General features: G+C 37.5%; 1 protein-coding gene across 6 annotated transcripts in view; it reads right to left on the reverse strand.

The window, feature by feature from the left end:
* Positions 1–26918, reverse strand: part of LOC122843577 (POU domain, class 2, transcription factor 2) — an 85241-nt gene that overhangs the window by 9690 nt on the left and 48633 nt on the right. For all 6 annotated transcript variants that reach the window (XM_044138420.1, XM_044138419.1, XM_044138418.1 and 3 more), the window contains 12 exons: positions 8889–8954; positions 8106–8134; positions 7295–7357; positions 6352–6498; positions 5451–5687; positions 4800–4914; positions 4612–4703; positions 3272–3520; positions 3057–3198; positions 1999–2147; positions 1340–1537; positions 28–76 (listed from right to left, as the gene is read on the reverse strand). In XM_044138420.1, the coding sequence (XP_043994355.1) occupies positions 28–76; positions 1340–1537; positions 1999–2147; positions 3057–3198; positions 3272–3520; positions 4612–4703; positions 4800–4914; positions 5451–5687; positions 6352–6498; positions 7295–7357; positions 8106–8134; positions 8889–8954 (1536 nt within the window). The remainder of the gene's footprint in view (positions 1–27; positions 77–1339; positions 1538–1998; positions 2148–3056; positions 3199–3271; positions 3521–4611; positions 4704–4799; positions 4915–5450; positions 5688–6351; positions 6499–7294; positions 7358–8105; positions 8135–8888; positions 8955–26918) is intronic.

A 26918-nucleotide genomic window follows, 5' to 3' on the forward strand; every position in this document is an offset into this window, starting at 1 on the left:
AAATCCCAGCAAGTAATTACACCTCACCTGTTGTGCTGAGGCTGGTGGTGACCTGGGACAGACTCTGACTCGATATCTGGAGGAGAGAGAAAATCATCCACTTTCAGGTCACACTGCAAAAAGTAGCTCAGGTCTGGTTTCTAGTGCAAATGTCTTAGCAAACCTGAAATAAGACAAAAGTACTGAGTAACTGACCAAATTATCAATCATTTAATATTTAAAAATTGCATGATCAGATGAACTAAAATATAAAGGTTAGTGGAAATTTGGGTGTTTTAAGAACAAAATGACAGCAAATCATATAAGTAATAATTTAATTTAATTTAACTTATGAAACTTTAACAAACCTGCAGGTGTGTGTGTCTGTGTCTGGTGAGTTTTGGTTTCCAGAGAATCCAGAAATTTTACTCAAGTAAAAGAAAAAAGATAAAATACTCCTAAAAGAACATTTAAAATAAAATGTACTCAAGTAAATGTAACTGAGTAAATATAACTAGTTACTATTCAACTCTGCAAGTAAATTCTCAGCAAGAAAAAGGGGCTCGGTTTAAAAACTTTGCACGGTTTTGTACTTCCATTTTGGTTTGTACTGCTTCTAAAAATAGTCCAGGCGCTTAAAAACACTCAGCTGCTTTTTTGGTGTCTGGAAAATGAGCTTTTTCAAAAACCTCCAGAAAGTAACGTCACAAATCAGCGGGCACTGCCCGTTACCTAGCAACCCCAGCCAAGCCCAGTCCCGTTACCTAGCAACCCCAGCCAAGCCCAGTCCCGTTACCTAGCAACCCCAGCCAAGCCCAGTCCCGTTACCTAGCAACCCCAGCCAAGCCCAGTCCTGTTACCTAGCAAACCCAGCCAAGCCCAGTCCCGTTACCTAGCAACCCCAGCCAAGCCCAGTCCCGTTACCTAGCAACCCCAGCCAAGCCCAGTCCCGTTACCTAGCAACCCCAGCCAAGCCCAGTCCCGTTACCTAGCAACCCCTCAACATAGGTAGAACTGACCACGGTAAAATCTCATTATCCAGGAATGATTTTGTGCAAACAAGGTAAATATGTTTTATATCGGCTTCAGGCCGATACAAAACTTATTTACGTTTGGTATAGGGAGAATATTGGTCAGCTCTAATCCAATAATTCCTTAATATTCATGAAAAGGAACTAGTTGTAAGTGAAATTACCTGCCAGTGGAACAAGATTTTGTACTTTTTCACCAATACTAAGGACTTATAAATTTCTTCCTGAAAAGTTAACAGTCCGTTTGGTTTGTCTTATTTTAAGCCTGCTAACATATTTGCGCTGTAAACCAGAACAAAAATAGTGCAGGGTCCGGTTCTGGACGGTACCATGTGGGGGCTGTAGCAGTGGGCTTTGTGCGTCACGACAGGCGAGGTCTGGCTGGGCAGGGGTGGGGTGCTGCTGCTCGACGGGTTGATGCGCTTCTCCTTCTGCCGGCGGTTGCAGAACCAGACGCGGATCACCTCCTTCTCCATGTTGAGCTGCTCCGCCATCAGCAGGATCTCCTCCGACGTCGGCTTCTGGTTCTGGAGCAGCAGAGGAGGGAAAAAGAAATAAATCTTTGGAAAATCTGGATTATTTTTTCACCAATCCACCTGAGATGACCACGTAAATGAAATTAAATAATCTCTGCATAGTTTTTGTTAATATCATTAATTGAAAGGTTGATGTCAATAAAATATTTACATTCCAATCAGTTAAAATGAGTAAAAACACCTAAATTATCGTATTGTTAAACTTTACTCTTGAAATAATTAGCATATAAATATAATTCATGAGCAATTTTGTTGTTTTTTGCCAGACTGAAAATCTCAGGCTTCTGAAGAAAGGTCAAGAAAAAACAGAATAAAACTTTTGCATTTCTATAAATTGTTACCGTCATTCAAACCGAATCAAACCTAAAACCTGCATTTGTTTGTAAATGTTGTTGAACTAAAACAAATCCTGATGTTTTTCTCTGATCCTTTAGTTTTTTTCCGTCTCGTACCGTGCTGAAGTTGCGCTCCAGCACCACTCGTACGTTCGTCTCGATGCTGGTGCGTTTCTTTCTGCGTCGGCCGGGAAGTCCTTCGATGCCCAACATGGGGGAGGAGATGGAGGACGGACTGGGCAGCATGCTGTCCACCGCCATCGTTTCTGCAGGAAAAAGCAGCAGAGAAAGATCTATAAAAATTAACAGGTCGCCAATTAGAATTTAAAAACGTAAAAAGAAAAAACTGAAATCAAAGAATATTCTTTATACTTAAAATCATAAATGGTTCCTCAATAAATAAAGATTAAATAAAGATTAATTTTGTTTTGGGGAGAAACTGAAGATTATTTTTTAAATTTTAAGTTAAAATTAGAGTCAAATTCATGGGAGATATATTTTTAATAATCTCAGACGTCAGAATAATGTAGAGATGCAAAAATATGAAAATGAAATTAAAACAAAAACCTCAATGAAAAACTCTTAATGTACAGCTTATAAAATACCTACAAAACAACGTCAAAATTAAATATTTATTGTAATTTTTGAAGCTTTCGGAAATTTTATAACTCAGTAAGTTAGTTAATTTAAATTTAATCTGCCTATTTGCATAAATATTAAAAACCAAAACAAACTAAAATCACATTAAAATAAAAACAGCAGCTTTTACATGCAGTCTGAGATCTCAGTGCTTCCTAATGTGATGAATTACGGAGTACCACAGGGTTCTGTACTCAGGGTCTATTATTTATAAAATCTGGATTATTATTTTAATGATAATAAGTTATTTTTTATCCATAAAAACTTGGTGAATCCAAAACATAAAAGCCTCAACAACTTCATCTCTGAGTTTTGACCTCTTTGGAGCAGATGTTTTATATTTTCTATGCTTCCTTGTGGTCCTCTAAACCTCAGATTAATTGTAATTTTAGTTAATCTGGAGTTGTTCCAATCCACTGTCACCACATCGCCATCAGATAAATTTTGTCCACTTGAATAACTGAACTTGACAGGACCTGCTGATCTTTTGTGAAAAAATGTTTGTTCTGATAAATTAAATGAAGCTTCTGCCTCACCTGCGTCACTCAACCACTTCTCCAGCAGTGGCTTCAGCTTGCACATGTTCTTAAAGCTCAGGTTTAACGCTTCGAAGCGAGAGATGGTGGTCTGGCTGAAGTCATTTCCGTACAGTTTCCCCATCGCCACGCCAACGTCACCCTGACAGAGAAGATAATGAATTAATATACTGAACTTTGTATGTTCTGTTTGCCTCTCTCCCGCTCATTTTCACCTGTGTGAATCCGAGTTTAATGCGCCGCTGCTTGAAGGTTCTGGCGAACTGCTCCAGCTCCTCCAGGTCGCTCGGTTCTTCGCTCATTTGAGCCGTCTGACCGCCGGGATTCAAGCCGGAGGTCAAGGAGGAGGCCATGACGCTGCTGGACGCAGAGCTGGCTCCGACAGACGTTACGGCGCTGCTTCCGCTGGCGGATACAGAGGCTGCGCTGCTGCTGCTGCTTCCTGCATCGCTGCTCTTCTCCCTCTGCAACATCAGGAGGAAAAACGTTACTCACAGTTCACACCTGATGCTGATTAGAAACAGAAAAAAGACGAAATCATCTTTCCTTTCAAAAGAAAACATCAGAATTAGTAAAGTAATAGATTATTCAGATAAAGATTTCTCAGTTAACCACTTAGGCCTATTTTCTATAATATTAGAAATAAATTAAAAGATGCAAATAATTCAATTAGTTTTTGGAATAAGAAAATAAAAATGTATTACCTAAAATGTAATGGTGTATGCTTGATCCTTTGTAGCAAAGGATGAACATGTAGCTCAGAAATACTATGTACTAAACCACTGACGGTTTTTGGATCAATTAATGGAGAAACAATGATTTCTTTTTACATAATTTGAACCAAGTGAAGCTAAAACTGACGCTGTGGAAGTTCTGGATTAACATTTAAAAAGGTTTTTCCATCTTAAATAAAAAAAAATCTTTATTTTATTTTATTCAGTTTTGATTAATTATTGCTCTAACTGTGTTGTTCTTTCAGCAAATGAAATGAGAGTCTAGTTAACAATTAACTGATAATGAAATTAGTCGACTATAACTTCAACAATTAATCACAGTTAATTGTTGTGTTAAAACTGACAAATACTTCTTGTTCTTCTCACCCAGTTTCTTCTAAAAACCCCAACAGGTGTTGCTATTTCTCTCATTTAAGAGAGAAGATACTTTAGTTTAATGACAGATAAATCTCATTTTACGGTTTTTCCATATTGTTTTAACAAAGTTTTCTTGTTTAAATGAGATAAAACTGCATTTATTAGCTGAAAGCTGAACACTCCTGTACTTCAGTTTTCACATATTTGTAGAAGTTTTTGAAAACTGTAAATATTTCTCCTTCTACATAAGAATTAGATGCTACTTTGAGTTTGTCTGTCACATAAAATGCCCCAAAATACACAGAATTGAATTGCAACGTTATATTAAAGTGGTACAGATAGAGATATAAACGTTTTTCTTACAGCAGAACTGCCCTGTGGTGCATAAAAAATAAAAGCGGATTGTTTAGAGGAAGGTTTTATTTAGGTTTTATGTTTTCTTTCCTTGTAAAGAGATGAGTTACCTGTGCTTGGAGCCCCATGCGAGGCGGGCTTGTGAGAAGGCCTCCTGCGCTTTGCTGAGGTAGCTGGATCAGATTGGCTGTTGAGAGCAAACCTGAAAAAAGGAAGAAGAACCAGTTAAAAACAAAACAATCCAATCGATCAGTGATAGCAAAGAGATCCTGTTATCAGAGGGAGTTTGTGTCGTCACCCTGCGGCGGCTGCTGCGCCTGTGCAGGCTGGGACAGGAGGAACTGGGCCGGCGACTGGAGCGGATGACCCGGCATCAGAACCAGCTGCTGGAGCTGCAGCAGCTGCTGGATGTCCTGCAGCAAACACACACACACATTTCAGAGGTGACACACACACACATTTCAGAGGTGACACACACCAGACGGACGCTGCGTGAAGTAGCAAAGTCGGATCAATACTTTAGTTTCAGATTACCTCTTGAAATACTTTTACAGTCTCAACTCTACCATTTCCTTTGATTTGCTCTTAAATGATAGTTTTTACCTTTTATTTAGAAGAATTGCACACGAATTTGTTTGATCTCCTCTTGTTGATTTTTTTTTCTAGTGGCCCTGGTCCTCTATCTTTTGTCTATTCGTTAACAAAAAATCTGTATTTTTCCATAATTATCGTGGTTTGGGGATACGTGGGCTGGAATGGATAAAAATTATTTTAGTTGTTTCCAATACAGATAATTTGTTTGAAATATGAGCCAACTAGCTTACAAACGCAACAAGAGAAATTAAACTCACATCTTGAGGTTCCACTGTATCGTACTTAAATCATAAATATTGGTATCAGTATTGGTGATGAAAACATGCAGCATCGAACAGCTCCAGCCTCTCGTTACCTGCGCGGTCAGCTGGATGGGCTGCGACAGCGCCAGCTGTGGAGGCGGAGCTTGGACCGGTTGCTCCTGTTTGGTTGGCTGTTGCTGCTGCGGCTGCTGCTGCTGATTGGCTTGTTGCTGCGCGGCGGCGTGGGCGGCGGCGTGAGCGGCGTTGGACTGCTGCACGGCGGCCGCCAGCAGCTGAGCCTGAGCCTGCTGGAGGAGCAGCTGCTGCTGGGCCGGGAGGAGAGCGGCGAGCTGCAGGGAAACCAAACAATATCTTACAACTGACGGGTAGTAAACAGTTACATTTAAACAAGTTGCCTTTTTGAAAGAAAATCACTCTCAGGAGTAATTTTGTTTTTTTATTATAAAGTATCTCTATTCTTAGTCAAGTAAAATTTCTGCTTTTCTACCCACTGAATGAAAAACAAACATATTTTAACCAAAAACTCACCAGACAGTCAAACACCTGCAGTTTCTGTTAAAGATTCATCAGTTTTATTACTGAATGAAACTGATTTAAAAACTTTCTTTCGGCTGATTTTGTTATATTTTGTTACTTGTATGAATTATTGTCATGTTTATCCTTAAAATACCAAAATTTCCTCTTAACTTTAGATTTTGCTCCAACTTATGATTCTAATTTAAAAATATTTAACGATTGATAATTTGATCGGTTACTCAGTACCTGAGTAGAGTTTTTACCAAATACTTTTTACTTTTACTTGAGAAAAACACATTTTAGTAGTGCTACTTTTATTTTTGTATAATTTGTGGGTAATCTGCCCACCTCTGTTTCTCACATTATAACTTAAAATTAAACAAAAATAAGTAAAAGCTGTTGAGTTTTGTGCATGATTTTGTGCTCTCTCTCTCTCTCTGTGTGTGTGTGTGTGTGTGTGTGTGTGTGTGTTCTCACCCCTGCCAGCTGACTGCTGGCGAGCATCAGCTGTGTGTGGTGATGCTGAGCCTGTTGCTGCTGCTGCTGTTGTTGGGAGGGCGGAGCAGCAGGAGGAGCAGCAGCAGCGGCGCTGTGTGTTATCTCTGAGCTCTCTTCGCTCTTTACCTGGAAGAAAAGACAAATTCTCCTTCACAAAGAGTCCAGATCAGAGCTACTTTGATGCTCTGCTGTTGCTCCGCCTCAGCTGAGGCTTTCAGAAGCTCAGAGTGACGATAAGAGCAGCTAACAACCCAAAGACGATCGACTCTGGAGGAAAGAGTGAAAATCACAAGTTTGTCTATGAAATATTTACTGTTGCATCCTTCACACACACACACACACACAAACACACACTTTGGTACCCAGAACCTTTAAGAACTTATAATCAGATAATTTAAAAGAAAAAGTAATTTTCTCACAGCAATACTATTGCATTATAAGTGGAGACATTTTTTTCCACAGAAATTGTTTTTATAAATATTATTTTCTTTTGGTGTTTTTAAATTTTCAGAAAGTCACAAGATAAAAAAAGCAAAAACTGAAAAACTGAGGAGCAAATAAATGTCAACAATCAAACTTCAGAATGGATGGATGGATAGTTTCCAGGTTAAATTTTGTTAGTTTTTCCCTTAAAAACTCTCTCTCTTTTCTCTCTTCTGTTAGACAGAATCCTTTTTCAGTCAACCTCTCCTCAGGCTGCTGACCTCTGACCTCCAGCCAGTCATCATCCATCCTTTCTGCTGTCATTCTCCACCTTGTTTCCCCCCCTGATTAAAACTCAACACGGTTCTCATGTCTTCGACATTAAAGAAAGGTTTAACAAGCGGATCAGTTCTGTAATGATTTTAGTTTCTTTCTGCTGTTTAACAGATTATTTTAATTATTTTATCGTTAAACCGACTGAACAGAATCAGGCGTTCACCTTGCTGCCTGCTGCTGTGGGTGAAAGGCTGTAAGGGCTGCTTCTCATCTTCTGGACCTGCAGCTGGAAATAAAACATTCACATTTAAACATTTCACTTTCACAAACTTTTCTGCAAAATCTTTCAACAGTTCTATAATTACTTAAATGGAATAAGCACTTTGAAAAAAAAAGCTTAACTTTTGGTATTTGATTAAACTGCTTTAAATCTTTGAATCTGCCGATTGAATAAATATTTTATTACATAAAGTGTTCATACACTTTTCTCACAGCAAAGTTATTTTAAAACATTTTAAGATATGTTTTCAAACTTTTCCAACACCAAAACAATACAAATGAACTAAAAAACACAGAATCAAATCTCCATTATATGATTTATTACTGTTATTGATGTCTTAAAAACTAAAACATTGTCTCGTATTTGTAATTTAAAATATCCTAAACAAGAAAATCTTGGTTTGATTTAACTTCAGATTGTGAGAAAAACAAACAAACATGTGAATAAGACTTTTTATTATATTTAAACATCTGTTTTCCACTGTAAATAATGCTTACAGTTTGAATATTGAATATTTTTAAGGACTTCTGAGCAGAAGTCAAAACTTTCCAAACCTTGAAAACACCAAATTTAATTTTCAAAGATTTCAAGCAGACACAAAAACCCTTAAAATAAAGTCAGAAACATGAGATTCATGATTTTATATTTAAAAACTCTAAATTCCACTTTATAGGAAGACTTTTAAAATGCACATGAAAAGTTCAGATATTTCTAAAGTAATTGGATTTAATATTATGAAACTTTAAAAACCAACCTGGTCATCAGGACTGTTTCTGTCAGAGTCTGAAAAACAAAAATATACATGATCATAATGCTAACTGAATCATATGTTCATCAATTCATGTAATTAGGGTTAAATACTCACTACTTTAATCAATTTAAATGCATTTGGAGGCTAATTTACATCTGTTTTTATTTATTAAAGGAGAACAGATCCTTTAAAACAAAAACTGTTCTTTTTTTTTTTTCATGAAGTGTTTTTCTCCAGTGTTTTTTGTCATGTGGAGAGCTGAAAGCCTCATGTTTTGGGGATATTACTGGCTGTTTTATGCTGCCATCATCTCCAGAATCCATAAAGAAATTCTCCAAATGATGCAAAAATCTGTGGAAAATCAAAACTTTCTGTTTTCTCTTCTCAAAGTATTTGTATTTATCATTAGAAAAGGTAAAAAGGAAGAAATCATGCAGACAAGTCATTTTTTTATTCAAAAAATTGGATTCATTTAATGAAACTTTCTTCATAAAATGAACTTTAAGGAAAATCATGAGCTGCTTTTTCATCACGGTTGTACAAAAACAGTGTCTTCAGTCAGAGGCTTTCATAGAATCACTGCGATACAGTCTGCTACAGGAGATCCTTCACAATCAGTCATGCTGTTTTTATCCATTAGTAATTGTTTGCACAGATGTTTGTGTTTTTGAGTGACGTAATAAAAGTCTTTGTACTACAAACGAGCAGCCTGTAACGTTTTATGTATTATTTCCTTAAATTCATCAAGGATAAGCGGTTTATTTCATAAAACTGATTGTTTTGTACCTGAACCGTCGCCTGGATATTCAGCTCCAGGTTTCTCCTCCCCTGGTGCTTTGGACATCCTGATATCTGCAGAAAACACACACATTTATTTTTAGACATACATGGAAGCATTTTGTGTCTAATGTATGTAAATGCTATACAAACCATGTTTTGCACAATTTATTATTGTTTTTATTGTAAAAACAGAGTTAACATTACTGAGTGTCTTCCAGCACATTTTTCTCCAAAGTGTCCACAAGCAAGCATTTCTGCATCTGAATCCTATAAACTTTAAGCTTTATCTCGTGGTTTTTCATCCAATTATATTCAGAGTTTCTCTGAAATCAGTGCCTCCAATACTGAACTGCAGCCAAAAGTTGTTCCAGAAATAGCTGTGAGTAAATGTGCTGAAGCTGCTGCATGAAAGCAGGGGAAGTTTTAAAAAGAAAGTTTTCCTGGCAGCAAACTTTCCTAATAAAGATCTTTCTCTTTTCTTTCTGTTTGTGGTCACATCTGGGATTGCAGCAGTAATTGGACCTGGAAGAAAAACTGAAACTGCTTAGCTGAGCAGTTTCAGTTCTCAGATAAAATGACTCTTTTGTCTATCCTATACTTTTAAATATGCATTATTTTATTTATTTTATATTAAAAAAGTTAAAATGCAGTTCAAATGAGGTTAGATGTTCAGTCTACTAGCATATAAATCAAAAATAATTAATATAAATAATTATAAAAATAGAGATAAACAGGAATGACCTACAAGAGTATTAACTTTAAAATAAAAAAACTTCATATTTCTGTAATAGCCAGAAAAATAAACATGTTACCTTAGAGAAATAACAACCAGTGGCAAATATTATCCAGTGTGAGTTTAGTATGTTATCATGTGCAAGGATGTCAAGGTCAGTGTTAGAGAAGTTCAAGGTGTAAAAAAACCTCAAGAGCATAATTATATAAATAAAATCCAATCTTTTTAAATTTATTTTATATTTTTGCTCCTTTGAATTTAAATGAAAGATAAAATACATATAAACATCAAACTCAAATAAATATCGGTATTTAATTTACATTTGAAAAATTAATAGAAAAAGCAGCTAAACGCGGTGTAGGTTTAAATGTCCTGCAGTTCCAGGATCATACCAGAAGGTGGCAGCACTCTCTTTGTGTTCGGAGCGAACAAACAGCAAGGACGCGAGCAAAAAGCCTCCGTTGAATGTGCTAAAAGGTTTTAATTTTTTAACTACAAATTCTCAGTGGTTAATTGATATAAAGATATAACATTTCTGAATTAAACAAAAACTAAAATATCAAATGGAGAACTTTAACTTTTAAAACTGAAATGTAAGGAAGCAGACAAAATTCACAGTATTTTAACAATTAAAAGACATAATATTTCATATTAAATGCTAAAATTAATTAGCACAAATGAACTCATTTGTCATTCAGACACCCACTTTCACTGAATACATAATACAATTACATTTCAGAGACAGTAAGTTATAAGTTTATGGAATAAACAAAAACATTTTACAGAATGTAATATTCTAGTTTTTATGATTCAGCTATTTCCAGAAACCATCAGTGAAGTTTTCAAGCTTGGATTTAAACAAAAATGTATTTATTTTGAACACAAATATCTGACTTTTTCTATACTTTTTTTCTACACACAAACAGAAGAATCCACTAAATTAATTTCATCCTTCTTGGATCCTTTTTTCTCTACCATTTTGTAAAAAATCCTGCACCATCTGTTCATCTGCATCCCGAATCCCAGATATTCCTGATCAGGTTTTACTGGAACATCTTTAAAACTTTATTTCTGATTTTGATCCGTTTCTGGTCTACACTGGAGATGAGTACCCAAAAAATTATACTCAAGCAGGAACACTTATGCATATTTTTCAAAAGTAAAAATAAAAAGTAGCCATAAAAAATTACCTAAGAGCAAAAAAGTAACTCAAGTACTGAGTAACTGATCAAAGCGTAATTCATTTAATGTTTAAAATTTCCATCAGATGATCTAAAATATCCAGTTATGTAGAAATTTTTGTATTTTCAGAACTGAAATGAAAATAATTTATATAAATGACATAAATGTAAAATAATAAAATCAGGCAAATCTTTTTTTTTTTTTAAATTCAGTTTCTTTCAGTATACAATTTACAAAACTCAGAAACTGCGGGTGTGTGTCCGCTAATGTTGAAAAACTAATTTGCAGTTGCCGTGTTTCCATTAAATAAAGCCACACGTGAATAAGTTTGTTCATGCAATAAGTTGTTAAAAACATGAACCACCATGATGCTCCAGCTACTTCCTGTCGTCTTTAACATCCGGTCGTTGATCATGTGACTCGTGTGATGTGAAAAAAGCGCTTACACTGCAGTTTTGTGAAATACACTAATTTTAATTTTGCCAATAAAAACCCCAAACAAATAAAAAAAAAAAAACACATCAGCCAAAACCTTTTAACCAAAAAACTAATTTTTTTCAAAATTAGTGTTTTCATTTTCAAAATGTCAAATTGCGTAATTTCAGAGCTAGAATATTCTTAGAGCCCCCACACCACCAGGGGGCCCTAAAGAGCAAAAACCTAGAATGATTTTTATTTATTTTTTTAGTAATACTGAATAATACAAACGCAACATTACACATTAAAAAAAAGATCTGTTTTTTTTATAGCTTTAGTGGTGGCTGCCACTGTAGGGAAAATATAAGATATTCACCTTGTTAACTGTACATTCAGTGTTTGAATACTCAACAGAAGATGCTATTTTCAATAAAATCTATTCAATTAAAATGACTTTGCTGTTATCCCCCAACTTTTGCTGCCGCCATTTTGTGGCGTATGGAGCGCCGTAATTTGGTGACGGCTGAAAAAATAAAAATAAATTAAATTTCACGTCAGTTAGGAAGGCTAATAAATAGATTGATAATCAAGAAGATGAAGGATATTATATCTATAATTTCAGTATATTTTAGTTAGTTTTATAAACAAACCATGTAGTTCCAGCTAATTATAGTTTTCCCCCATTATTTAGATTTTATTTATTTCTGGTAACAAACAATATTTTCTTAATTATTGAGAAAATAATAATAATTTTCCTAGTTTCATTAGTTTGCAGAAATGCATTTGCCCCGTTGCACTGATGGCCAGTGTGCCGTTGGGGGGCAGTCAGGGGGTGAGGGGGTAAAAATGGCTGCAGGGGGTCCTAAACTCAGCGCCCCCCTCCGCGCCTCGGTCACGCCTGTCAGGGGCCGGTGACAGACGGCGCGTGGGTTCTAGTGTGTGGACTGGAAAGGGGAGGGGAGGCTGGAGCTGTTTGGCGTGTGGAGGTCAAAGGTCAGGCACATGGTCTCTGCCACCTCACGCTCCACACTCACAAGCTGCCTCCCTTTTTTCCACCTGTCTGCCCCCCAACCTAGAGAACGCAGAAAAAAACTAAAATTAATGTCACTCTGTTTAATTCACTTTGTTTTTTAATGTTGGACATAAAATTAGGATTTTAATCTGTTTAGATTAAACTTTTTCAAAGGAATTTGAAAAAACAATCTTTGTAGTTTCAATTTTTTTCAAAATAAAAGTTCTGTTTGCATCAAACAAATCTAATTGAAAAAGAGAAAGATTAAATTAATTAAGTGTCTTAACTGATCTATTTCAAACATTTAACAGCAGTCTAAAATTAAAAAGTAAATGATGTTCACATCAGAAAACAAATTAAATATAATTTCTCTCTAAATAATCCAGAACATTTTAAAGTTTTTGATCTTAGTTAAGTTGTGTTTTCATTAAAAATCCCTTTTATTCTTCACATCTATGAAAAGCATTTCAACGACCAGATTTGGTCAGTAAATCAGGAAGCCGACAAACTCAGATTTGTTTGGATTTCAGTTGGTTTTGCTGCTTTTTCTGCAGTAAATTAAGTGACATTTTGTTTTTACAGTGATGACTTCTGATTATTATGAAAAACAGCCACAGTTTGCAAAAACTAGATTCAACGAGAGAATGAAAATGTTTTGCTCTCCTGAAAAAAAAGAGATTGTATTCTTTTGACTGTGCCTTTAAATGTAAAACAAATACACTACTTTTAAATTTTCTGAATTAATTGGAATAACTGCACTTGAATTGATCAGATTTCGCTCTAAAACAGAAGCAGAGTTTTATTTTATTCTTAAATGCAAAGCCAGAAGTTGAAACAATGAAAGGTTTGTAGTTTGTAGTGTCAAGGTAGGTTGTCTGATTTAGCTGAACTGTAATATAGATTAACAAACAGTTTTTACTCTCACCTGTTCCTACAGGAATTTCACCCATTTTTGGTTTCTATTATTTCTTCTTTGTCCTAATTAATAAAAAAATCAGCTATTTTCCATCATCTTCAGTCTTTTCTAACCCACCCTAACATTTAAATTATCCTTCAGCAATGATGTACTGATCTTTATTTCATGCAAGAGGTGAAGTTTGTAAATCCAAAACTCCAACTTTTAAGCTAAATGCTGTTGTAGAAGGTTGCCGGTTTGAGTCCATTTCCAGTTCCCCTCATTTTGAAATCTCTTTTCCTGACGAGTGAACGTGTAAAATGTAAAGGTTTGGTGGAGAGACATAAAAAGAAACGGATTTTATATAATTTCCTTAAAAAAATAAAATAAAATTTTGCATAAAACATAAAGATTTAAGTGAGTTTTTGTAATTAAACCCTGAACTGAAACTTTGTTTAGGTGCTTTAGAGCAATTTAAACCCGTTTCCATTCATTTCCTGGAGATGTTTCTGTTTTCTGATCCGTCTCTGTCCTGCCGTTACTTTGACAGACGAGTTTTGGGTTTCGCCATCAGGCTTCAGCGTGGAGGTAAACCGGATTATTTCAGCCTCTGAGAAGCGTTTGTATCATTACAGCCAAAGTTAGCGTCTCTCTCCGCCTCCGACTGTCCCTCCCTCGCCACTCGTCTTTCCCCTGCAGCAGTGGTCAACGGCGGCGGCGGTCGCAGCGCTGCTGGACAGAGCTAATGCAGGACACATGGACCCGTTGCCAGGCAACAGCAGTGTAAGATCAGGGTGTGTGTGTGTGTGTGTGTGTGTGAACAGGGCTTCTGCTCAGATGTTGTGTATGCACCTGTGAGAGTGTTAATCATTAAGAATAAGCATGTTTCTCTGCCCTGCAGGTGCAGCAAACTAAGTCCTGCATGCTAATGTCTGCTGCTCTCACATCAGCGCAGGACTACACGTTGCCTCAAATTTGTTTTTCAGGTGACATGCATCTCCTCAGTTAGCAGAAAACAAGAGTTTAGGGGTAATGACACGCTCTGATTCTGTTTTCTGACATGCTGGAGAACAGCAGAACATCCACTCAGGTAAAGGTTAAAGACAAACCAAACAGTCAAATGCTGAAAAATCTGACATATTCTGGGACGTATTACACCGGATTTCCAGTCTATAAACTGGAACCAACCAACAAAACAATCAGAGAAAGGTTCGTGACACATGCTTTGATGTTCAACTCTCCATCAAGATTCGGTCGGGACATTTTCCTTTCACTTTTATGCATCAAAATCATTAGAAAACCAACAGAAAAGGCAGATCAGACCTGAAGCAAACTGGAGATAAGATTAGTTTCCATCTCTGATCTGCATGAAAATGTTCCTGCTGAGCAGCTGAGGACTTCTTCTACATCTAAATATTGACGTCCTCCTCCTCCTCGGTATGCATCTGCTGCAAACAGAAGCAGCTGCCTGGGAGTGAATGAGTAAACTCCTGCTTGGACGCTGATTTGTCGAGGAGTTTCTTTCTTTTTTATATGCACAACTGGAAAAGAACTGAATGTGTTGTGTTCTGTGCACACGTGCACCTTCAACGTGTGCACGTGAGCGTGCACGGGCGCCTTCTTGAATATGTCTCCAGAGTGTTTATTATATCCGATACAGTACCTCTTTCTCGCACCACATATTTCTGTGCCGATCGATTCCTCTGACTCCCGACAAGACAATAATCGCACCTCCCTCCCTCTCTCCTTCTCTCCACCATTATTACTGCCCTCCCCGAGGAGCACAACGCAGGAATGGAGGGATAAAAACACAGAAAGAACGGGAGGGAGGACAAGGTGAAGAAGGAAATGGCCACTGTGGTGTACTTCCTTCTTCCTCCAGAATCTCAGCGTTGAGGCGCAAAGATGGAGGCTGGGATGCTGGAGTAGAAGGGCGTAAACTTTGGAGAAAAATGGCGGAAACAAAGAAACCAGAAGTGTTTTTAAAAAACGGAAACAACAAGATGAGACGGCAAACAAAATGTCTGCTTAAGGGAAATTCAAAGGAAAATAATCAACAAATAACCAAAATACAAAGAAAGACATCTGGATTGAGCAAATGTGGGGGGAAAAATTGGCCAAAATGAGAGTGTGGAACAGAGAGAGCAGCAGCGTGACGGAGCGTCCTCGCAGGAAATAGCAGGAAAGGAGAAGATGGTGACAATTGGACTAACAAAGACACACAGCCTCGCCTTGATGGGCCGAGTGTGAGCGATTGGATGAGGAGGGAGGGGGCAGATTGTGTGCAACAGAGTAAATGACAAAAAGAAACGACGGGGCGGACAGAGAGATGGCCGAAAAACGAGACGGCGGTCTGAGAAAAGCAGAGGCCTCGACGGGAAACCTGCGATTCAGAAACCAAAGCAGGAAGAAACAGTTGAATTAAAAATGTTTTGCATGAAATGAATGAAGTGTTTTTTAATTTCAGGACTGAAACGAGACGAAAAGCCGAACCCCCGAGGAGCGCAGAATTTCCTCCGCCCCAAAAGGAAGATCGTATTATTTTTCAATCTGGGCTTATGAGGTTGTCATGTGATCGCCAGGATATTTATGTTCCAACTATTTGGATCGAGGCGGAAAATCCCAGCGGTGTGAAGCCGGCCTGGCTTTCTTCATGCAGGGTTTTGTTGCGGATCAGATGCAATAAATTAATTATCTGCATGATAAATTAAAACAAGGACAACAATTTCCATTTGCATGATTGATCAGTTTTTTCTCTCTCTAAGAAAAACTGGAGTTTTGATCTCAACCAGCCCTTTTTTGAAGGATTATTGTGATACCAGAGACTTCATAATTCCTTTTATTTGTCGCTTTGTTTATTTATTTTGGACATTTCCAGTTCCAGTGTTAAACGTTTAATTTAATTTAACGTTTATTGATCTTTGAGTGGGTGTAATTGCATTAAAATGCCATCATTAGTTGAAAATGGTCTGAAAACAACAATATCACCATTTATCAGATTAACTTCTGGGACAATTTATCATCCACCAGAACTAGTTATGGTGTCAGGCCAACGCGTGCGGCTCCACAGGTGCAGAGAAACATGTAAAGGAGGAGAGCTGGACGTCCGGTGATCTATAGAACGGGCTGCGGGCCATTAGACGGCCGGGTTTACAGCTTTATCGATCGGACCCGACTTAAATTGGTTCCCAATTAAACAGAGCACTTATTTGACCTCTTCACCCCTTCCCGTCGATCCGAGCTCGTCTCCATCCACACATCCGTCTCTTCAAGCCCGGCTCTTTCATCACACAGAGCTGCTCTCCTGCTTCCTCCTGTCCTTTTCCCCCAGATGTGATCTTTGCTCCGCTTCTCTCTTACACTTTCTTTCAGTCAATCCGTCAATCTCGCCTTAAATAACAGCGATGAATTATTAAGCGTATTTATTCAAACGGCATTAATTATAAAGAAGGGAAGCAGAAGAAGAAGTGGAGAGCTTGGAGGAAAGGTGGAGAAAGAAGACGAGGGAGGTGAAAAAGGGGGTTAGGAAATTGGTGTGGCTAGCGGAACAGCGCCTCGTCCTCCTCCTCCTCTCCCTCCATCCCCCCGTCCTTCCCTTCCCTTCCCCGCTCTGCTTTGTATTCTGTGGAGATGACAGGGGGAAAGCTTTATTGCTCTGAGTTTGTATCGATCGGGGCCCCTCAGAGGGGGTAGCCAGACCCGCGCACGCCGGAGGCCGGCGGTTGCTGCCTGCAGCCCCCGCCTCGCACCAACACCCGCTCCCTCCCCTAGATTTTTTTCTTAGAAAATTGCTGCCTCCTCTTTCTGGTTTGGAGAGGTCAAGAGACAAAGCACAGTGGCTTTTATTTACCGTCGGCTCAGGAAGCCTCAGAGTGCAAATGAAAGCGCAATCTCACTCCAAAAACATGGACACACGCTGCATGAATATTCCCACTGAACCGGGTTGCCAGATCTGACTGACGGCAAACAATTTTTCTGGATGATACATTTTCCCTGTAATTCTTACAATAATTGATTATACTGTTGTATGAGATACATTTAGAGTAATTTATTGCATAATAATGAAAGTTTGCCGCCTCAAAGACAAACACTCAACACTGGAACTGGAAGATACTTTAAATACCCAAAATGAAACAGAATGTAAACTATGAATAAAATGGATTATGAAGTCATTAAACACAATTGCTCTTCAAAAAATATTAATAATCAGAATGGAAATTATTGCACTCATTTAATTTAGCGTGCATTTGATTGATTAATTGCTTATTGTGAATCTCAGCTTGACAGCACAACATTTCATGAAAAGTTTTCTGCTTTTCTGCACACAATAACAACTTGGAATACATTTCCCCTGAAAACTTTCTAAAAACCCACCAAACATCTTTAAATCATCCCAATCTGGCAACACTGATGCTCACTCAACAGGGTTGCCAGACCTGACAGTGTCCAGCCACAGAACAACATAAATCCAGCCCAAATCTCAACTTCTAATGAATAATAGCCCCAGATACAGTCAGACATATAAAAGGTTTGTCTCCAATGTGTCATTGCTTGCATTTAGACTTGTGACAATTTGCACCATTTTTGGTTGTCCTCTATTATATTCTGACCAGAACCAGATCCTATTGGGACTGCAGAGGACTTGACTCTTTGAACACAATGACCCTGGAGTTTTGTTCAGCAACATTTTGGAATTTTAAAAAGATTTTGTGCTTTTCTGCCACATAATGAAAACCATTTCAACAGAACTTTCTGTTTTAAAAGCCCTCCAAATGTTGTGAAAAGCAGAAGAAACTGACAACCTGCAAAAAGCTGTTTTTTATTTCCAAACAAAAGCAACTCAATCTGGCAACACTGATGCTCACTGAGCAGGGTTATAAGGTCTGACAGTTTCCAGCTACAAATAATGAAAACACGTCCAACACCCGAAAACAACCCAAATCACAACTTCTAATAAAATTAATGTTTTATAGAAAAACATGAATTTTTCTAATAATTATTTTTCTTTAGTACATGCAGTACTATAGAACTGCAGTTCTACATATAGTCATTCATACCTGACCCTGGGATTTCTGTTTTAGTTTTAGTGACCACTGACTAACCACTGATGATGTCACAGTGGACAGATTCTAGAGATTTTTATAACTATTCACAGCGGACATAATTTTAGTAACGTGCAGGTTACTAAAACGTGTTCAAAAGTAGTCCAATCTGGCAACACTGATGTTCACTGAACTGCGTTGCCAGATCTGACTGACAGTTTCCAACCCATAAACAATAAAAAACCCACACAACTCCAATAAAAAATATCCCAAAAGGGTTTTTCTCTCCTTTTAAATCATGTTGCCCTGGGATTTGTGTTTTACAATACTACACGTGATTAACCCATGACTAACCACTGATGATGTCACATTCAACAGATTGTAGAGATTTCAATAACAACTATTGGCAACAATGACAATTATTTTGTAAAAACCCACCAGATGTTGTGAAAAGCAGCCCAAATTTTAACAACCTGGAAAAAGCATTTTTCTCCCCCAGCCAAACATTTTCAAAACCCACCTAATCTGACAACACTGTAACTGAAACACACACCCACACACACACACACACCCACACACACCCCAGCTGCAGGGCTGAGCTGCTGTCCCATCAGAAATCCCTAATCTGGGAGCGTGACCGTCCTCAGTTCCAGCAGCCGGGGATCAGGATGCTGCAGGCGGATTCCAAATTTAAGGATGAGATGGGATGGGGATGCAGGTTCCTGCAATCACCCCGGGGTGGGAGGACGGTTTGGGGCCGGGGGTGAGGAGAGGGAGGTCGAGTGGTGCGATTTACCCCCCCTGCTCTCCTCGCTGTGAACCCAACCTCTCAGCATTTCACGGAGTGGACGACCACAAGAGGGTTCAGAGCTCTCTGCTTTCGTCTTCTAAACACAGTTTTAGGTGGAAGTTGGTTTACACTCCTGTGAGACTAAGAGTTTTATAACCTGGAGGAAAACGATCACCACTTCACAGAAATAAAAATGTTTTACATGAGCTCTCACTGCTTATGTTTGGAAGAGAAACCCACACCAAAAGAGTTTCATTCATGAATATTATGGCTTTAAATATTCATTTAGTCTTATTTAGACCCACTGACTTCAGCAGAAATAACACTGACTCTATATTCATTTCTGGAGTACTTTTTACTTTGTTTTGAAGTATCGCTACTCTTACTTGAGTAAAATTTCTGGATACTTTACCCTCTGTCAGTAATTTCACTGAATTTTGGCTAAGATAAATTATTTTAACCCAAAATTCACCAGACACAGACTTGCAGTTTTTGTTAATGTTTCAAACAGCATAAAATTGTTTGCAGAAAAGTTTATTTTGTAATTTCTTGGATGACTACTTTTTACTTTTTACTTAGGTAAAGACAGTTTTTGGGTATTTGCTCACATTTGAGTTTAAAGCAACTCTTTTTGTTGTTTAGGTTTCTCATAAATAAAATTATTTGATTTTGTCTTGAGAATGGAGGATGTGAACAAATGTTCTTTCAGCCAGTTGACTGGCAATGCTCAGCAATATGCGGGGGAGGGGAAAGGTCATATTACTTTCTTATCCACCTGATTCACTTTGTCACTTTCTGCAGCATTTCATTTAAAGAGCTTTAAACTGCAGGAACAAAATGATGTAAAGTTTTTATGGTTTTAAATACCAATTTCGAACCGGGTTCAAATGCAGCTCAGAGGGTTTTTGGTTCCTGAATGAGGTTAGAGTCACAGCGTATCAGTAAAAAGTAAAATCATGTCCTGCTTAATGAAATGCAGATCATATTTTTGCATCAAAGCTGGTGAAAGTCAATCCAAACAACCATATCAGCTTTCAGTGTGAATGCACGTTACCAAAAAGAGACCAATTCATTACTTTCTATCGATCCTCTATTACTGCAATAACAGGATGTTACTTTGCATGTATCTGTTTTTACTAATAAGTTAGATTAAACTTGCACTTTATGCAACATTTCAACTGAAAAGCAACAGCAGGGATGAAGGATCTCAGAGGGAAGTGTCGCCCGCGTGGTGCCTGATATTATGAAGGGATTTATTTATGGTATTAATGCTTCACACTGCAGCCTCACTCAACATTACGACTCTGTCACTGGAAACTACAGCAACTTTTTATTGAAAGTCCATCCAAACCGTGTGATATATCAGTAACGGGCAACGTGTGAATGAATGGCACTTAAAGTATAAATGTAGCTTGCCTGCAACTGTTTTTATTTCTATTTTTTCTTCCAATATTTTCTGTAAAAGCCTTTAAAAAAACTACATTTTCTGTAACGGCCAGGAAAGATTTGTGAAAACAGAAAACAAAAAATAAAGTAAGTAAATGGTGGATTTTTCTTCTTTTATGAGCATTTATTTTGTTCATTTCTTTAACTGGAAATGAATTATTTTCAGTTATATTTTCATCTAAGTCAGTTTAAATAAAAAAATATTATTTTCATGACTTGCTGAAATTTATCAATACTAATCCCATCATTGTAGTGACTGTTGATGGTTTTCAAAAATCATTTCATCTCTCATGAATTGTGTGTGCAGAAGAGAAGTTATCAATGTAAATTATGTTAACAAATATAATGCAAACTAAATTATTGTGAACTTTTATTTTTGCCAGTGTAGATTTGGTAAATAATTGTGAAAACTTCATGTTTTGGAAACAAACATTCGGTGAAATGTTTGTTTCCAAAAACAAACAGATCAATCGAGCCAAAACGTTGATTTATTAAATATCCGTTTTACTGATTTAACATCCTCAACAACAGGTTAGACATTTTATTTTGAGATCCCAGAATTGTCACCACCTTCCACTTAAACTCCATTTTGCTGACACGGGCCGAGCGAATCGTCGTGCCAACCGTGGAGAAGGACGGACGGACGCACGGATAGAAAAATAAAAATAAAAAATGGCCGTCCGCAGGGGCGAATGAGCGCTGAAGGCCACGGCGTCCCCCTCCTTCGTGGACTGTTTGGCTTCAGAGAGGCTGTTATCTCTCTATTTTTACACTCCTTCCATCAACAGACCGCCCCAGACCCACTTATGTTCACTCACCAAATGACACGCAGACACACACACACACACACACACACACACACACACACACACACAAATTACAGATGTAGACAATGAGCACAGGGTTTGAAGCCATTGTGAGTCATAACGCGAGTTTGGACGCACTCTGCAACCTTTTCCAGACTCTTTCCTGCTGTTTGATCACGACTTATTTTCTTCAATTTGGAAACGTTTCTCTGAAAATGGCGACTCTCACTTTGCTTTATTTTCTGAGGACATTTCATCTGTTTTACATTTGACTTTATTGAATTCTTTTATAAGAAAAATAAAATGAGAATGATGAAAACTCCAAGTTCATCAAGGTCACTTCATTCAGGTGGTTTTTGAATAAAAGCATTTTATTTATTCTCTTCAGAGCTACTTCACAGCCAAAACATTTTATTTACCAGAAAACTGATTGTGTGAAAGAGGCTTTTTGAATCCGTCTTTCACCTGATAATACACACAGAAATGATAAAAAAGCTCTGAAATAATCACAACAGAAGGGTGAAGGCAACTGACCTAACACACACACACACACACACACACACACACACACACACACACACACACACACACAGAGCCACAATTACAGGCATCCAGGGCAGAGATAATTACAACGACACAGAGAACACGGGTGTGTGTCGGTGTCATTGTATGGATCAGATCCACAGGGGGTAGACTATACAATAACGACCAATTTAATGGAAAAGTCTGTCTTTTTCTGCTTGGAATATGATTGTGTGTTCAGACTGTAACACAACGGGGAAGTCAGCGTGACGCCATTATGCTTTCCCACAACAATAATATACTGAACACAATGTATGTCTTATCATTTGCACTATAATCAGGTCTTTTATTTCGCTGTGTGTGTGAGAAAAAGAGAGATCGAGAGAGAGAGAGATGAAAGCACGGCAGCACACGCTGCACGGCTGCAGCGGCGTTGGAACGAGCACGCCCCCCGCCTGGCCCACCGACCTACCACCATTTCACACCGCTGACCAGTACAAATTGGATAAGGGTCCATTCTCTCTGCACCAACACACACGACACATACAGCGCACACAAACACGATGCATGATCACGCACACACACAAAAAAGACTCAAAATGGCTGAAATGCAGCGGTTAGAGTTGGTGGTGTGTGAAGCTGCAGCGGCGGACAGGTGAGAAAACAAAGGTGAGTTTGCTCTTCCTCATTAAGTATCTTCAAAATTTACAGAAGAAAACTGGAGATGGAGTCTGATTTATCATAAGTTGGAAAAAATAAACTTATTTTGTGTAAAAGTGTTACATTTTGGAAACTTCAGCATTTACAGCCTCAGCACATCATTATTCAGGGTTTACCAACAAGTGAGAGCAGAAATAATTCATGATAAGAGAGTTTATCTTTCTATTTTTTAAGCTAAACTAGTTTAAAAGCTACAGCAATTAATCTTTGAATTTGGACTTGCGTCTGCAAAACCTTTACAGCTTTAGACCCAAATATGAATCCAGAAAGCTGAGTTCAGAAAAAATTTTATAAAACAAACTACCTCTGATTTCAAGGCTAACTGCATACACGTTTTTAAACTTTAAAAATACTGTGCTTGCTGTTTAACTGTCAGGAAATAAAAGGGATTTTGTTGGACACAGAGTGATTTTCTCCCAGTTTAAGGGTGTGATATTCACAGTGTTCTGCTGCGTCACGACCCGGTTTGATGCTAAAAATCAACTAACTTTTTGTGAAATCTCAAAGCTCTGCAAGTGAAATAAAGTGCTTAGCAAATTATTAGCTACACTAATCACAAAGCAGGTCATGCTGTCAGTTTCACTTTCAGCTTTAAGCATCTGGAATGTTGAGGTGAGGAATGCAACAGAGGTAAATGGTTAAATGGGTATGGCTGAAGATCAATAATGGGATAAGTTATTGATTACATGCCCCTGATGCAGGTAAACAAGAAAAAAACACTAAGGTAGCTTACGAACAAATTAAAACTCAAAATTCACACGTAATTATTTCTTATACAATAAGAAATAATTTGATTCCTTATTGGCCAAAATTAGTGGGAGTTCTTTTCTCAACGTATTTTGGATTTAATATCCTTTTGATTACATCTATATATCATTTTTAATGATGCTGTCTTGAGTTTAAACTTTTCAGTTTCTCTTTTGTGACTTGTGTCTCTGCAGCTTTTTCACTTTAATTCCTTAAATATTTCTGCACCCTGAGGATGTTGCTATGAAACCCAAATGATTGGGAGGCGGTTTTTTAAACCTCAGATCATTATGTTGGGTTGTATTTAACCCCCCAAATGCTGAGTCCCCTCAGCTTGACTGTGTAATTAGAGTGCGACCCCCCTGCAGGGTCCGGTTGTGTGGATTCCTGGCTGCACGCTGTGTGGGTCTCCAACGTTTGCCTTTATGAGCCGGTCCGCTCTGGTGTGTCAGCCGCCACATGGGAACTGAAAACCATTCATGTTTTCTCTTTAAGCATTTGTTTTCATCTGGAAAAAAATTTATCGTTTTTGAAGTTTGGAATGAATTCATGAGAACTAAAGGAGCTGAAACAGGTAAAAGTTTAGATTTTCATCATTAACTTGTAAAAATTTTTGTTTACTTTAGAAGAATGAGCTGGAATATCTAACTTAATGATAGTGGAATAAATAAATATGAAAAAGGGAATTAAAGAACAAAGAATAAAAAACAATGCAGGAGTTTAACAATATTTAACGACATGCTGGTTTCTAAAATCTGTATAAGTGAATCTGTTGTGAATTCTCCTTTGTGGTTTATTGGGAGCAGAGTAAATGTTTTATTTCTATTCATTGCTCTTGTAATAGACTGAATAAAACCCAGGACAGCCCTTTTACAACTGAATCGTATGTACGCACTCCGCTTCTCATGTTTTATTACAATAACTGATTCTTGGTGCATGGTTTAATAAGTTAGAGCTGATATTACCTATGTGTAGGTTTCAAGGAGAGAGAGATAAAGGAAATATATATATATATATGTATTAATTTACCGGATTCAAACCCACAGATTCACAAACAAATAGGAGTTTTTATGATAAAACATTTCTGAAGTGCGTTTTCTGGTCCTAATGTTTTGCTTACTCACTACTAATCAGATGCATTGGCTTCCACTTTAAGCTGTTTAATGTGATGATATCAGTATGTATTTGTTACAAAAGATCAGATTAGCTCTGACTTTTACACTGCAGGGTATAAAAATGTAAAACTAACTAGAAGAACTACAGATTTGTTGTATAATTTTAACTTCTATTAGTTGGGAAAACAAATATAAGCAGCTTTATATGAAGATGAGGAACATTCAGCCATAAATACTTTGCAGAATATGCTGCATGTCTGCACTTTAATGGAAATAAACAATGAACATAAATAAATGAGTAAAATCAGCTAAATGTCTAACAGCTCAACAGTTATTCAACAGCAGGAGAAATATTGCAAACATTACTTGACGTTTTGGTTCTGTTCAGTAATGTTAACGTTTTATGTTTTTATCTATTTAGTTTTTGCTAAAGTTGTTATGTTCTGTGATACAATTTCAATAAAAGCAAACAGCAGCTTTGTTCTACCTACAAACCAACTCAGAAAGCATCAAATTAACCTGAATAAGATGCAACAATTACACAACAACACAAACATGTAAGTTATCAGTTTTTAGAAAGACGTAACAGAAAGTTAACCAACATAGAACCATACCACAACATTTCTTTAAATTACCAAATCCAGATTAACAGTTCAGTGTTAATCTGTTAATCAATAGAAAGATTTTCAGCCTAAATACGACTTTTTCACAAAATGTCTCCCACATCCGAGTCCCTTTATTTAAAAAAAATAAAGTACTTCCAGATAAATTCAGCTACGTGTCAGAGGAGAAGCTTAATGGCAGAAAGATTCATCCAGCATTTTAGAGTGTGTTGACAAAAAAGACCCTGAAGGTGTTTATATAACTCCTACTTTATGTTAGTTAAATTAGATTAGATTAGGACTGCAACAATTAATCTGACTAATCATGATGAATCTATAACTGAAACAGCCGTCAAATAATTATGTTATTAATTGTTAACTAGAGTATACAGACTCTAAAAAATGACATTTGCTAAAAGAGCAACAGACTAGCAAGACAAAAAATGAAAAAAATATCTGAAACGACAGTTTTCGCTTCACCTAATTCAAATCAGTTAATCGAAAATAATAAAAATCTAATGAAATAATACAAATAAGTTTAGTTTTAAGCAGTCTTTCTCACATATCGATTTTTAGAAGTATTTTTTAGCTGCAGATGCGTAATATATTATTTGGTTTTGTTTTATATTTATGCTTTTTTTAAAAGTTGGATTTAACTTTTAGATTTAAAATCCATCAAAACTAAACTATAAAAGTAATTTCTAAACATTAGGTAAATAAATAGGAGAAGGTTATACATCTTTTTAAATGATGTATTACTGAGTTGGCCTAAATTTTAACATTTCCATATCTGTAAATTTGTGTGTTTATCCAGCAGAGGCAGCCATGTGGCCCAGAGTGTTTACATTTGTTGACAGGGGCACACAGGGTTATATCTCACGGTAATCAATGAACAAGGGAACGAGAGGAGAGGAGGAGGGAGGGAGGGAGGATAAAAATCGGTAAGGAAAGCAGGTTATCTCCTGTCATTAACGGAGGGATTCCCGCGTGGGAGGGAAGGAGAGGGGGAGTGGCGGGTAGCGTAAGGGAAAGACCTGGATTCATTGAGAAAAAACACAGCGTGTTTGGCATGAAGAGAAAGCAGACAATTATCTATATTGATTAAAGCCAGCCAGCCAGCACGGAGAAGACAGAAAACTATGGCTGGATCAATAGTGAGGGAGGAAGGGAGGGAGAGAGGGAGGAATGTAGGCCAGAGGAAGGAGGGATATCTGCAGACAGACGGGACGGGACGGGTTCAGAATATTAGAGGCGGATAGAAGAGGAAAACTGTTGATGACTGTTCAGAAATCTCACAGTGAGGAATGGCAGTGATGGATTCATCAGAGAGGCAGGTAGGATGTTAATGAAGACGACAGCTGGATAATTATTGACTGTGATCAGTAGGAGGAGGAACAGAGCAGCTCTGTTATTTATAGCTCAGTGGCCTCTCTGTAACCGTCCGTCTAATTAAACTCCTCATCAACCAACAATGACCCGACTCCATCAGCACTGCACTGTTAATTGGTGCCATTTACAAAAGCAGGACTCAAAGTGTCATGATAGATGTTAAAACGCTTTACTTAAGAAAATTATGAGCAAGGAAATTAGGAAATTTAGAAATATTAATAACTTTACTTTTATATATGCATAAGTAAAGTGATTTATGGTGTTTTTCCACCTGATAGTCCAGCAGACAACATTTACTGTGACAAACAAACCCAAACCTTTTGAACAAGTTGTTCCCCTGCTCGCCTGTGGGGGCGCTACACCAAGAACCACTGATGGAAACATGAAAACTTGTGAAGAAAACACTGAGCACAACTTCCTTCTTTACAAAATGCAAATAAAAATGGAGTGGCATCGGATTGTAGTGGTTGTAGGATGTCTCATATTTGGCGAATGGATGATGGCTGGATAGCTGAAGAACTCATCAACTAGAAAATTTATCCATTATTTATCTATATTTATCCATTATCAAGCTTTAGAAATGACCCACAACCTGCAGCTGATTTTGCATAAAACTGA

The sequence above is a fragment of the Gambusia affinis genome, linkage group LG14, assembly GCF_019740435.1.
Source record: "Gambusia affinis linkage group LG14, SWU_Gaff_1.0, whole genome shotgun sequence".
Lineage (NCBI taxonomy): Eukaryota > Metazoa > Chordata > Actinopteri > Cyprinodontiformes > Poeciliidae > Gambusia > Gambusia affinis.